Source organism: Octodon degus, unplaced genomic scaffold, assembly GCF_000260255.1.
Source record: "Octodon degus isolate 3935 unplaced genomic scaffold, OctDeg1.0 scaffold00011, whole genome shotgun sequence".
Classification (NCBI taxonomy): domain Eukaryota; kingdom Metazoa; phylum Chordata; class Mammalia; order Rodentia; family Octodontidae; genus Octodon; species Octodon degus.
In genome coordinates, this window is record NW_004524587.1 from 25855890 (window position 1) to 25869843 (window position 13954).

At 48.7% G+C, this 13954-nt stretch overlaps 1 protein-coding gene across 3 annotated transcripts; it reads right to left on the bottom strand.

Moving 5' to 3' along the window:
* Positions 1 to 2711: 2711 nt before the first annotated feature.
* On the bottom strand, positions 2712 to 13899 carry Usb1 (U6 snRNA biogenesis phosphodiesterase 1). Of its 3 annotated transcripts, none has more exons than XM_004625937.2 (7): positions 13400 to 13898; positions 12396 to 12556; positions 7983 to 8166; positions 6297 to 6350; positions 5288 to 5393; positions 3878 to 3961; positions 2712 to 2898 (listed from the first exon to the last, which is right to left on the bottom strand). In XM_004625937.2, exons 1-7 carry the CDS (start codon positions 13501 to 13503, stop codon positions 2794 to 2796), a joined length of 798 nt encoding a protein of 265 aa, XP_004625994.1. In that variant the 5' UTR covers positions 13504 to 13898; the 3' UTR covers positions 2712 to 2793. The 3 variants fall into 3 exon arrangements, with proteins under 3 accessions (XP_004625994.1, XP_023565046.1, XP_004625995.1); XM_023709278.1 differs by lacking the exon at positions 13400 to 13898 and adding an exon at positions 12777 to 12795; XM_004625938.2 differs by lacking the exon at positions 6297 to 6350 and having other exon boundaries at positions 13400 to 13899.
* Positions 13900 to 13954: the final 55 nt, after the last annotated feature.

A 13954-nucleotide genomic window follows, 5' to 3' on the forward strand; every position in this document is an offset into this window, starting at 1 on the left:
TTCTGCCATCAAAGAGGAGGCTGCAACCAAGAATAAATCCTCTGGCTTCACTTGCTTTTAGTTACTTGCTTTTATCACCAGCTCTAGAAGTCCCAGACCTAAGCAGTATACACCCATTAGGTTTGCTATAGATAACCCTTCTGATGTGTAGGTCATGGCCATAAAGGCTAAGTTTCTCGGCAATGCAGAGGTAGCACAAGCCAGCTGAAACCATCCACGCTTCAGGTGGGCCTTGCAGGTGTCCGATGGGTGGCCTTCTGACATCAGAGGGCCAAATGCTCTATCCCTGAGCATGTGTCCTACCAAGGGCCTTGAAACTGGACTGCCAAGCACTGGACACTTTTCCCACGCCTCAGATCACCTACTTCCCTGTTCCATATGCCTTAACCCTGTCCTTGGGGAAGCAGATTTGAGACGTGAGACCCCTGCACCTCACATTCTACAGCCTAGTGGATAAAGTAACTCTTGCCAATAGCAGTGTTTCAGTGGTTGGCACAGTGCAAGGCTGCCGTGGGACTCCTGAGGCTAAGACAGGGAACACAATTCCCCTTTCCTCTGGAAAAAGTTGGGGTGGTCTGCAGAGGTGAAGGAGAGGGCCAGGTATGCAAGGTGGACATAGGCCAATATGGCCATGACATGACTATTTCCCTGTTCTTTGGGGAACATCTGAGGACATTGAAGGCAGATGTGTTGATTCTATACTCCCCATGTGACAAAACTCCCTCCAGGGGCATTCCTCCATGTGCCACACACCTAAGTGTGGACTCAGCCTGCTTGTCTTGCTTTCTGTCTCCCCAGTTTCTCAGGAGCAATCGCCTCTCACAGAAGAGCCCCAGCTGCTTCTGCACTGTCAGCGGGAGCACCGGCTGACACGCTCTGGCTGTGGCACGCTTGATGTCTGGGTGCTGGCCAAGGCCCTGCCGCCCAGCTTCCCCTAGGCAAAGCTCCTACTTCCTCCACTGCCACCTTCCACTCTCCATGGAGCAGGCACTTATTGATCTTGGCCATTCCTCAAAGTGGCTGCATTCTAATCCTATCCACAGCGCAGACAGAATCCCAAGCTGCGCCTTCCATAGGGGAGTACCAGTCAGCCATTTGCAGAAGTGCAAAACTGGGGGTGGGAATTCCTCTCTGTGAATCTTGCCTGCACCTCCCCGTGAGCACCCAGAGTGCCAGAACTCAACTGACTTATCCAGGTGCCCAATTCAAGACCTGTCATCAAGCAGGTGTCAGTCACCGGGGTTGCACAGCTACTTGCCATATTGCGTGAGACCCAGAAAGCACGTCTGGCTTTCCCTTCCTCTCCAGTGACCTCAAATGCCAAAAAGGCAAGTGACTAGTCCGTAGAGTCAGCAAATCAGTGTGGGGTGTTGGGGAAACAAGGCACGAATGAGATTTCCTGGGTCAGCAAACGGCCCACAGTTGCAGGGTCCCAGATGACGGCCCCTCTCTGCTACCCATTCCCCCAAGAAGTGGGGCAAGGGCTGGGGCACCTGGTTGTGCCAGGGCAGGAGTGGATCCAGGTTGAACCAGGCCTTCACCAGACCTCTCATGCCCCGGGCAAGCCACTTAACTTCTCCTTCCATAAAATAGTAATTATTTCTACCCTGTTTACTTTTTAGGAGGTTGCCAGGAAGAATAGATAAGAAGGTCTCAGAAGGACTGAGGGTGACCGCAGCATAAAGCCTACACGTCTGTGCTTACGCCAGTGAGCAGTGGGGCTGCCACTCCTGCCACATGCCGAGCCCTGGGCAACCTCTGTGTGCAGACCTGGCACACAGGAAAAACCTCCCGCTCTCCTGGGTTGCCGCCAGTGCCTCCCCAGCCTATCTTAGCAGTCACAACAGACTCCTGAGGGCCCACCCCCACGAAGACAGGCATCTCCCACCTCGGTAAAGAGAAGCAGTCCAAATCATTTTTATTTGATGAGCATGTTTTAAAATTGTAACAAAAATATTTCATCTATCACCAGAAATCAAGACAATAACTAGAAACAACTGGTTCTTCACCTTGATGAGTGAGGGCTTGATGAAAAAATCCTGTGCACCCCTGGCCCTCCCTTGGGCTCCTTCAGAGTGCCCAGGCTACAGGGCTCAGGAGGCGGCAGCAGAACTCTGCATGGAGGAGGTGGCCTCTGCCTTTTTGGGAAGGTGGACTGGGTACTTGGAAGTCACACAGCACTGGAGGCCAGCTCCTGGGCATGCCCAAGCCAAAATGAAACATCTGCTCTGTCTCCCCAGGTACCTGGCTGGGAGCGAGAGGGGGAAGGGAATGCAGAGACTGACGGGAACCACAAACTAGCACCCTGTATTCCTTGGCCCTGAAATGGCCTCTGCTGCCATGGGGGACTGAAAGTCAAACTAAGTAATAAAAGAGACACACTTGAAGGAGGAAGACAGACGCACAGCAATACCCTTTCTCTGTTTGACAGGGATGAGCCATGGTCCAATTTTAAAAGCCCTGTATGAGGCTGATGGCATCAAGACAGAAATCCCTGCAGAGGGAAGCGCGGGGAGAAGGGTAGTTCTTAAGGGTACTACAAGGGGATCCTGGCTGAGTGAGGTGGGCTCCCACCCTCACTTCTTTTTAACCTCAGAGTAAGAATTAAGGTCCAGGCTGCCCTCTACTGGTGACTTCAGGAATTACTACAACACAGTAGCATCCAACCTGTGACTGGGTCAGGGACTGGGGCCTTCCAGAGGCAAGAGCAGCCCCATGGATTTCAGCAGACTCCTCCATCTCTGGCGGACCTTGCCCTGCAGACGGGCCTGGGGCAAGGAAAGCTTCTGGCGTTCACCTCAAGGGCATGGAGAAGAACTTGTTCCCAGACTTGCAGCGGACCTGCTTGGCCTGCACTCGCAACAGCATCTCTGAGTCTTCAAACTCATCCATGATTTCCTTCAGCCAGCAGCCGAGAGAGGAAAGTCACATTACAGGCAATCTGAGACCCAGAGGGTACGACAAGCAAAGCCAGCCTAGCCACCTCCTTCAGAGGCCAGGTAATGCTGAGTGGGACACGAGCCATGCAGGCTCCACTCCCCCATGCAATTCTGTGAGGTCAGCCCTGTCACCCCCACTGACAGACAAGGACATGGACACTCAGAGCTCGGGGTTACAGAAGCTGGTGGAACCAGGATTGTGACCTGAGCCTGCTGGAGCTGGAAATCTGAGTTCTTCTCTGCCTTCTGCATGATTATGCTGAGTGAGGTCTCCACAGAGTACACATATTTTGTTTGGTTTGCAAAATATTTTCTAAAAACACCTGCCAACAGCTAAAGCTGGCTTCTCTTAAAAAACAAGTGCTCACAACACTAAGCCATATTCCTGCATGGCCTTACTCCCCACTGCCACCCTGTCAGGGCAAGAGTCGCAACTGTGAGTCACTGCTACACACACACTATCTTCTCTGAGGGCACCAACTACAAGGTGGACAATTTCATCTACTTATCAAAACACTACAGCTGCTAAGGGCTGTGTGTTCCTTATATCCAGTACACTCTACTCATTTCCAGAAACTTCCAGGCCCGTCACCAACCTCTGGGCAAGAGGCTAGAACTGCAGGGGAAGTCTGTAACCTCATTACTGATCACTGTTCTAGGGTAGCGCACATAAATTCTTAGCAAGCTTCTGAGACTGCAATTATGTTTTGCTTTGTCTGGGGTGGGGCCAAACTGCACAACGCTATAAAGCCTCCAGGGGCCGCTGATCCTGTCAGCCTAGGGACCACACTTTCAGAGTTGTGAGGTTGCTGTGGGCCCCTGCCACACTACTGGTATCTTAGGGATGAGGCTGTGGATGTGTCGTCTTTCCGCTCCCAGCGTCCCTGCCATCATTTCTCGAGTTCAGCTCCCTCTGTGCACCTGCCCTGGGAACTCACCTGTAGTTCCTGCAGACAATGCCCTTCCAGCTGAAGACACGCGTCACCCACGCACCAGGCCAGACTGACGTGGAATGAGGGGTCCTAGAAAGGTGGAGCAGGGAGACAGGCTGTCACCTGGCTGTCACTGCGGGCCCAGCTATCAGTGTATCTCTGTGCCAAGCCTACTGCATCCCTAACCTTCCCTGCGAGACTCTCAGTGCTGATCCCAAGCACCCTGCACAGACAGACAGAATTCTCCATCTGGCTGATCTATACTATCTGAATTGTGCCCCTGCCACCAACATCATTCACTGAAGCCCTAACCCCTACCGTGATGGCGCCTGGAAAGATGGCCTTCAGGAGACAGCTGGGGTGAGAGGGCCATGGGAGCCCAGAGGAGGATGGGTGCTGTCAGAGGAGGGAGGAGACGCTGCAGCAGATGCGCCCTTCCTCCTCCTGCAGGTGAGCGCAGTGAGTGGCAGCTGGCTCCCTGAGGCCTCATCAGCAATCAGTCATGCTCGCACCCAGACCGTGGATTTCTAGCCTGTGTTATGTGAGAAAATGAATTCCTGGGGTGTAAGCTCCCTAGCCTATATTTTATTGTGGTAGTTTGAGTCTGTTAGTCTTTAAATTTCAAATCATCAGATCTGGGGACATGGAAGAAGAGAACTCAGGCTCTGACTACTTTCTAACCTAGAACATCCTAAAAGATATCATACGTTTTAGGTGGCCAAAACCCAAAATGTCTACAATTCTGAAGAAATAATATCTACATTCCAAATTATACTTACATACTCAGCATGGTTTAAAAAACTGCACCAGATAGAAGCAATGGCCCTGTAAACCCTCAGTCCAATCTGGGTCCGCGGCTGGAGAGCACAGGGCAGGGGCAGCATGGCTTGGGAAGCTACTCTTCCTACGGGGCCAGTTTTACTAAAACATGTTGGGGACAGCTACTACTTATGAAATAGAAAACAGGGATACATTATAGAGCAGAAGGCCCACGTCTGAGCACATTTAAGGTATGCAAAGAAGTTTTAAAAATTGTGAGCTGGGCACAGTGCTATAGTCCCAGCACTCAGGAGGCTGAGGCAGGAGGATCACTTCAAGTTTGAGGCAATGTCTGGGTGGCACAGTCAGTTCAAGAGCATAATGAACTAACTCTGTCTCAAAAAAGAAAAGGGGAGAGAGAGAGAGAGAGAGAGAGAGAGAGAGAGAGAGAGAGAGAGAGATTGTGGACTTGATATGGGCCATACTCAATCACACCTCAAACCCTCCCTTCCCAGGGCAGTGTCCTCTGTGAGCTGCCATTTGGACACTCCACAATGGAAAGTTCTAGATTCTGGTGCAGGCTTCTTTAAGGGTGGTTTCAAAGCACTGAAGAAACAATAATTATTTCCATTCATTATCTCCAGCCCTATAAATTACCTGGTAGAAAGTGGTGAGGTCAAATTCCTCCATGACTCTGTCCACCTCTGAAACCAAGTCCAAGAACTGTTCATGCCCTGAGGTGACCTCAAGCCCAACAAAGGTCCTGGGGAAGAGGCAGAGGTGGAAACAACATGAGATGCAGTCTCAGAGAGCACAAACCACCCAAGCAGGAGTGAGGACAATTGAAGCCTAGAGGGCTTGGCTGTGGCCTCAGCTCATCCCCCCTGTGATTTCCCATGCTGCTCGAGAACCAACTGTCTCTATCCTCCCCATCCTGTTTTCAAACCTTCCTTCACTGTTCTCACCCAACTGTCTCCTCCTCCCCTGCATCTCACAACCCTTGCAGGGACACTGTCATCCATCTCTGAAAGTCTCCAAGGCCATGTGCTCAAGGTCCTCACTGTGGCTCCTGCTCCTACTGACCCCCCATGCAGCTTCCCCAGCCTTTGCTCTCTGATTCCAGCCTCCCTCCCACAAGCGCTCAGACAGGCTCTCCTTCGTAATTAGAACCCATGTCTTCAGCCCGTCTCAGTAAAATTTTGTGTGTTCCTCCTTTGTTTCAGAGGTGCTGAGAGCACAGGGTGGCCCAGTGAGTGAACTAGACAGGGAGGCTTCTTTGAAGCCTTGGTGATAACAATTACTTCTCATGCTCACGTATGTGCTTTAAACACTTATAAATTTTCAAAACCTACTACCTAAAATGGATAAATCAAGAAGAGGTAGGGGACGGCAAAGAGGGAAGGTCACAGAGGAGGGCCTTCGAGCCTAACATTACAGCCGTGGATGGGGCTGGCCAGGAACAGGCTCCCCCTCTGCTGGCATTCCCTTATGGCAGGGTGGTCTGCTCTACCTCTGTGGTACTCTCCTAGTTCATTTGCTTAACAAAACTCCAGGTTGGGGAATAGCTGCCTTGTAGCCATGGTTAAAAGACAAATAAAAAGCACTTCCTCACTCCATATTGGCACTTAAAATCTTCTGGTACAAATTTAAGGTCAGGAGGACCTACCTAGTTTTCTCTTGATTGGTATAAATCTTTACCCGGTTGGCAGTAAAGAGGAACCTGAAATTTAGGAGACAGACCATATTTCAGGAAAAGTAGCAAGAAAAAACAGTTTATGTTTCTACAAAATTATGTTTTCCCCCTATGGGTTGGGAATGTAGCTGAGCAGATTGCCTGGCATACGTGAGGCCCTGGGTATAATCCCCAGTACCACAAAACAGCAGCAAAAACAAAAAGCTCCAAGCAATCAAAAAGCAGTATTTTAAAAATATAGTTAACTTATTTTTCACTTCATTATGTAAGTGGTAACTGAATCTTACCACGTGAGTGTAGGTTAAGACTTAAAACCGCCCTGTTCAAGTAACGCAGCATCATTCACATGCCCACAAAAATTTACTAAGAACCGTTCATTCCAGGAAAAAACTTGAGACTATTTCAACTTTACTGATGAGAACTGAGAAAGCTTTATTCATCAAATTGGTGACAATAGTTCATTTGAGGGCCATTCATGCCTGGCAGGTTTGAAGAAAAAAAAAAAAGGACAACTGGCTTTATCTAAGCAGTAATAAGAGTATTTCTCATGCGCCGAAGGCTGAGCTGAGGGCCTGGTGTGCATCATCTTGTAGCATGCCCTGTCAGGGGAATACCACAATTAAACTCACTTTCCAGATAAGGAGACTGAAGCTTGGTAAGGTTGAATTTGCTGAGGCGGGATTCAAACTCAGTTCATCTGATCACAAAGCCCTTGTTCCCACCTGTGATGCTTTATTAAAGTGCTTCTGTGTTGGGAGTGAACGGGGCAGAAGCGTGCGAGTAAGGATCAGCCTCATGAATGCCACAGCGAGCAGCACCTCCTACAACGAATGGTTCTTGGGTAGAGCTTCCAGCTAAGAGAACTAGTGTAGGCAGGACACCCAAAGCCTTGGTCTCCCACCAGGGCCTGCAAACACTGTCTGCCCTTTCTGAGGCAGACTGTCTTTTTTCCCAAAGGACAGTAGGTCACCTCTGTCCAGCAAAATAAGGGATGCTTTCTCAGAGTGGAAAACGGCTTATAAAACTCTACTGGAAAGGAGAGAGTGTGGGTTTCAAGTTAGACCAATTGTCATCATTCCCCTGACTTTGGCTGAAGCTAACCCTAACCTTTCCAGGTAGCATCAGCCTGAAGATGCTAGTGGCTTTGTCACTGTGAGGAGGAACCCAACCCTGAGGGGGGCAAAGCTGAGACTGTAAGAAACAGGTGCCACTGGACAAATAGTCGCCACCATCCACTTGTGCACAAAGCCAGTGTGATCTCTGATCATTTTAGTTGAACTCCTTCAGGTTCAATGACTTTGGGCTGGGTTTCTGGATCTTGTGATCAAGAGGGACCAGATAACACACATCTGCCTCAGTAAATCTGATAGTGGAATCAGAAAGGGGAGTGATGAACTGGGTGGAGAGCTAAGGAACTGATTAGATTGGAGCAGATCCCTTCTTTCTCAGGCCCTCAGAAGGGGATCACCTAGAGGGCTCTTTTCCAATATCCTGGAGCTGCTCTATGGAATTCCTAGCTTATACTGAGCTGTGAGGGTGGGACTCTGGCGAGAAGGCATCTTTTTCTGTCCCATACATCACATCTACACAGTGGATGCTTGTGTGCCACCTCATTTGAACAAACAAAGGCTATACAGATAAAAACAGAAAACTACTCACCTTTCAAAGGAGGCCATACGGTCTTTCAGAGCCTGCATGAAAGGCAGGATCCAGTGGTGGCGCAGAACCACACTCTGAGACAGGCTGAGGTGGAATGCCTCCATCCTCACGAGCCGGGGCACATAGGTCTGGGCGTGGGGCAGCAGCACATCAAGCAGGTCCGGGAACTCCTCGCCGGCTTCATCTGGAGCAGAATGGAGAGGGGCCGTTATCTTAATTAGGGTGTCATGGCTGCTACAGGAGCCCATGGAGCAGACAGAAGCCCTTATTACTCTGGTTTTGAGAATAGCCTATGTCTACCTAGCTTAACGTTTTAGTACACATTTCCACTTATAGAAGCGACACATGCACCCTGTAAGAACTCAGGTACACAAGAAATATACAGGGGACTTCTAGTTTCCAGTCTAGCATATAAGCAGCTTGGAAGTTGTCACCCCACTTTAACAAATACAATGCTCAACAAACTGAAAGAACGGCAGCTTCTTGGAGCTCTGTAAGCAAAATGAGAGACCCACAGGTAAATACAGAGACTTAGACATGACTGGGCCAGAAACACTGGAGTTGAAATCTACTGGAAAGAGGGCCAGGACTGTAATGGTCAATGGTAACAGACAAACTTCTGGAGACTCAGGATGTAGAAATGAAGTTAGAAGCTCTGGGAGGACGCACAGGGCAACGGCTACACTGTGAAGTTTATCTCCTAGAGTTCTACCAGGTTTTCACAGAATTTTAGAGAAAAAAAAAAATCCTCTTGTGCTTTTGGCAGTGGACTGAAAAGAAACCACCTAGAAATGGCAGGAGTTGTTTTTCAGAGCAATGTCTACCTTAGAAAAAGGGCTGGCTGGGGCTGGTGAGATGGCTCAGTGGTCTAAAGCACCTACCTAGAACAAGCTTAGCAAAGCACAGGGACCTCGGTTCAATCCCCCAGCACCACATGCCAGCCAGCCCCCTGGTGAGCTAAGCTGGCCACACACACACACACACACACACACACACACACACACACACAAATAAATTAAAAAAGAAAAAGGGCTGGCTTTTACCGGAGCTTAACTCTGAGGAAAGGGAAACATTCAACCCCAGCTGCCTCAGGCCTTCCTGTCCCTGCTGAGAAGGGAAGAAACCAAAAGCCTGTGAGGATCACTGTGCTGAGGCTCTGGCTCACCAGCAGATGGGACCTGATCACAGGGCTGCAGCGGGCTCCCCCTCCCCCACCTCACCACCGCCTTACTGCAGGCCCACATACCAAGGTTCTTACACTGTGCACCACATCCAGCTACAAAGAACACATTATAAGATACAATCGACTGGCATAGTGGTGGACTTCTATAATCCCAGCACTGAAGAGGCTGAGGTAGGAGGATCACTAGTTCAAGGCTAGGTTGGGTTATGTCGTAAATTGAAGGGCAGCCTAAACTACACAATGAGACCCTCCCTCAAAAACCAAAAACAGGACCAATGAGATAGCTCAGTGGACTAAGTGCCTGCTTAGGCAAGCACAGGGCCCAGGTTCCATCCCCAGTACTGCATGCTGCACCAGCCAGTCCCTGGGTGCACTGAGTCAGTGAGCAAGTCTGGGTGTGGTGGTGCACGCTGTAATCCCAGCGCTGGGGAGGCTGAGAACAGAAGGATCACTACGAATCCAAACTGTGTAGTGAGACCCTGTACCAAATACATAAAAATGAAAAACAGCAACAACAACAAAACAAAACTAAAATAAGACTGAGCGTGGTGTTATATGCTTCTAATCCCAGCACTTGAGAGGTTAAAAATAGGAGAATCAATACAAGTTGGATCTGTGTAGTGAGACCCTGTAGACCCTATACTAAATACAAAAAAAAAAAAAAAAGAGGAAAAAGAGAAGACTCTAAAAAGTCAGTGACAAGATGACAAAAACTAGAAGAAAAACTTCAGAAAGAAGGGGACTAGAGGAAAGGGAAAAGAGAGTAATGGGGTTGAAAATGATCAAGATATATTAAATGCATGTGCCAATTTCCCCAAATGAACCTTGCTTTTATGTATTCCTAATATGGTATAATAAAACAAAAAAAAATAAATAAAGGTAAAACACATAATAAAAAGCAAAAATATAGTTCACAGAGACAGAATAAACATCAGAACTTTATAACAAATTTTAAAGACTATAAATCATATAATGTCTGATTTTAGGCTACAGTGTAAGTGAACTATAAATCAATGACAGAAAAATTAGCTAGAAAATATCAAGATGCTTAGAAATTAAATACCTCTAAGTACCACATGGATTAGAAAGGAAAGTCTCAAGAGAAATTTACAAATACAGTATTTTTGACTAAGTGAAAAAAATATAACCTGCCAAAACTTGTAAGATGCAGTAAGAGAAGTCCTGGGAAATATGTGTGTGAGTGTGTGTGTGTGTGTGTGTGTGTGTGTGTATTCACATACAAAAAGATTTAACATCTATCATTAAAGCATATATTAGAACAACTAAAAACTATCATTTAAGCCTCCATTTTAGGAATCTGGAAAAAGATGAGCAAATTCGATTCAAAGTAAAAGAAAAGAAAAGAAAGAAAAAAAAAAAAAAACAATGAAATTGAAATCAGAAAATTTACAAACAAAACCAAAAGCTGGTAGCTGGTAGGTTTGAACATGGCAGCATTCCCCAAAAGTCCATGTTCAGATTGCTATATCACTCAGTAGTTACAAGAAATGATAAGATACATTTCATTAAACTAAAATGTTCTGCTCTATGAAAGACACTGTCAAGAGAATAAAGAGGCAAGCTGGGCATGGTGGCACACACCTGTGATTCCAGGACCTGGGAACCTGAGAAGAAGGACTACAAATTTAAGCCCAGTCTGGGCAATTTAGTGACTTAGCAAGATCCTGTCTCAAAAAAATTTCCAAGAGAATAAATTTGGAGACTATTTATTTGCAAAATATATATCTGGTAAGGAGTACTAAAATATAGAAAGAACTTTTAAAACTCAGCAATAAGAAAACAACTTAATTAAAAGGCTCAAAATCTTAATATACATCTCACAGAAGATACACAGACAGCAAAAAGCACTTGAAAAGATGGGGCCCTGGGGCTGGAGAGATGGCTCAGTGGTCTAAAGCACCTACTTGAAACAAGCTTGGCAAAGCACAGGGACCTCGGTTCGATCCCCAGCACCACATGCCAGCCAGACCCGTCCCCTGGTGGGCTGAGCTGGCCACACACACACACACACAATAAATAAATGTAATAAATAAATATTAAAAAAAAAAAAAGATGAAGCCATGTCATAGGTCCCAGGGAAGTACAACTAAGCAACAATGGTGAGGTCCCACTCCACACCTACTAGAACACTGACAACACCAGCGCTGGGGGATGTGAAATAATGGGGCTCTTATTCATGTTGCTGCGTAGAAAGGGGTACAGCAATGGCAAAATACAGCTCAGTGGTTCCTTAAAAAGCTAGACATACAGTTACCATACAATCCAGCAACCCTGTTCCTAGTATTTATCCAAAGCTGAAAACTTATGTCCACACAAATGTCTATAGCAACTTCATTCATAATTGCCCAAACTTGGGAGCAAGCAAAATATCCTTTAGTAGGTAAACTGTGCTATATCCCAACAATGGAATATGTAGGGCTTGTTATGGTTTGTGTCTAGTTGTCCTCCTAAAGCCTCATGCAATTATGGGGCAGACTTTTAGAGTTGGTGATTAATTCATGATCCAGTGCTGGGATTATAGGTGTGAGCGCTATACCCGGCCTGGGGTGGACAGACTGAATGCAACTTAAGGGAGACAGACTTGCTCTCTGTGGCCGCCGCTGCTGCCGCTGCTCCTCCCTTTTGCCTTTGCTCTTTGCCATTTTCCGCCGCCATGAACTGCTGCATTCTGCAGTGTGCCTCTCTGCCTTGGAGCCAGCCAAGTATGGAATGAAACCTCCACAAACTGTGAGCTAAATAAACCTTTCCTTTCTTAATTTCTAGTACTGGGTATTTTGTCCCAGCAACAAGAGAAAAGTAACCAAGATATGGTTAAAAAGAAACTAGACAACAAGCCAAGACAAGACATGAAGGAACCTTAAATGCATATTAAGCAAAAGAAACCAATCTGAAAATGCTATGTATTTACTGATGCCAGCTATACATTCTGGGAAAGATACACCACAGAGATGGCTAAAAGGTCAGTGGCTAATGGGGTCAGACAGAGGAGAAACAGTGAAACTAGTCCATATGGTATATACTAGAGAGAAGCCTATAAATTTGCCCAAGCTTATAGAATGTATAACACCAAGAGTGAACCCTAATACAATCTATGGGCTCTGGGTGATTATGGGATGCCAATGGAGGCGAGTTGTGACAAATGTACTATTCTGGGTGATGGAGATAACAGGTGAGGCCACACAGTATAACAAGTGCCACTACTTACTCACATGGTACATAGACATGGGTGGCCCAGTTGCCGCGCTCATGGGGAAAAGTACGCATGCGTCCTCCGTGTTTGGCACTGTCATCCTCAGGCCTGTCATCTGGGAACATGTTCAGTACACTGTCAGGTACTGGAAACCTCTCCTTGGGAAGGGGGCTCTGGCCACTGCAAGAAAAATAAAAATAAAAGAGTACACTTATCCTCTTAGCATTCTCTAAGTGTGTACATACACACAATAAAAGTTGTAACCCTTTATACACGGTGACTCTGAGTGTGGATTTCCTGGCAGGGAACCGAGGTAGCTTCTAGAGAGCCACAGAGCCACCCTGGGGGTTCCCAACAACTCTGGAAGAACTTCTAGGGATCCCGGCCCCATGGGAATCACCTTGGGCAGGCAGCAATGTGTGGTTCAAAGGTCACATTCCCTGGCTGGGCAGGTCTGCGCTGCAGTAGGGTTCTGAGCTCTTGAACAAGGGATGTAGCACTTCTGCATATATTAGTTTGTTTCCTCACGTGTAAAGCACATTTCCACCTGACAGCGCTACTGTACAATCAAGTGAGCCACTGCTTGTAAAGCACTCGGCAAGTACAAGTATTTAAGAATCTAAGGCCTTACTAGATAAGAAGCTCTGATGGTTTTGTTTGCTGGAGTCTCCAGTCTGGTTCACAGCGGGTGTTCCATAACTACTGACGAATTAAAAAGATCTCCATGCGTCTAGCTATAATTACTACTGCAACTGTATTCTACCGCGGAAACTGAAGTAGGGTGGTACAACATCGCACTCCAGGGGAGAGAAGGCGCCACCACCGAGGCTGGCCCCGATCTAGTGCTCTCCTGCCTCCTACCCACGCCCGACGCTGGGACACTGGCTGCGCAGAGCTGCCCTCCGGACCCTCCTTTTCCTTCCCCGGAAGCCGTCGTGAGCCCCCACCCCCTTCCTGCAGCTCGGGTCCCGCTGGGGTCTCAAGCGAATCCCCGCCTTCCCGAAAGACTTCGTCGCTCCTCACCAGCGGCGACCCCTAGTCGCCGGCCCGGTCCGCCCGGCGACGGCCGTCTGGGTCTCATCCTCGGAGTCGCTGCTGCTGTAGCCCACCAGGGGCGCCGTGCTCATGGGGCCTCGCCCGAGACCGCAGGCCGGGTCCGCAGGCAACCTCAACCCGCGCCTGGAGTTCCGCTCAGCGGAAATGCGCCCGGGGGGCGGGGCTCAGGGTAGCACCGCCCGGGGGCGGGGCTGAGCTAGGGGCTGAGCTAGGAGCTGGCCAGTCTGCGCTCCGGCCTCCTGCTGGCTGCGGGTGCAGCGCTCTCTGGGCCTCGTGGGCCCGGCCGCCTCGGTGTGCCGGTTTCGCCGGTCCCCCCGGTCCCGGAGCACTCTGCGCAAAAGGGTGCAAAGTTCGGACGCCTGGGCCCCTCCGCGCAGAGCCGAGCTGGCGCTTAGAGGAGCGTCAACTGAAAAGACCCGAGGGTCCTAGAGGACCCGCGTCCGTCAGGTGCGGGAGTCGAGCCGGGGACCGCGCCCGGAGCCTCCTCCCCTGAGGCCCGGCGGAGTCGGCGCGGGAGGTGCG

Coding starts and splice junctions, on each gene's coding strand:
- Usb1 (XM_004625937.2), bottom strand. CDS start 13,503: ATGAGCACGGCGCCCCTGGTGGGCTACAGCAGCAGCGACTCCGAGGAT. Junction 8,167..12,395: donor CACCCATGTCTATGTACCAT/GTGAGTAAGTAG, acceptor ATTCTGCTCCAG/ATGAAGCCGGCGAGGAGTTC. Junction 2,899..3,877: donor ATTGTCTGCAGGAACTACAG/GTGAGTTCCCAG, acceptor TGCTGGCTGAAG/GAAATCATGGATGAGTTTGA.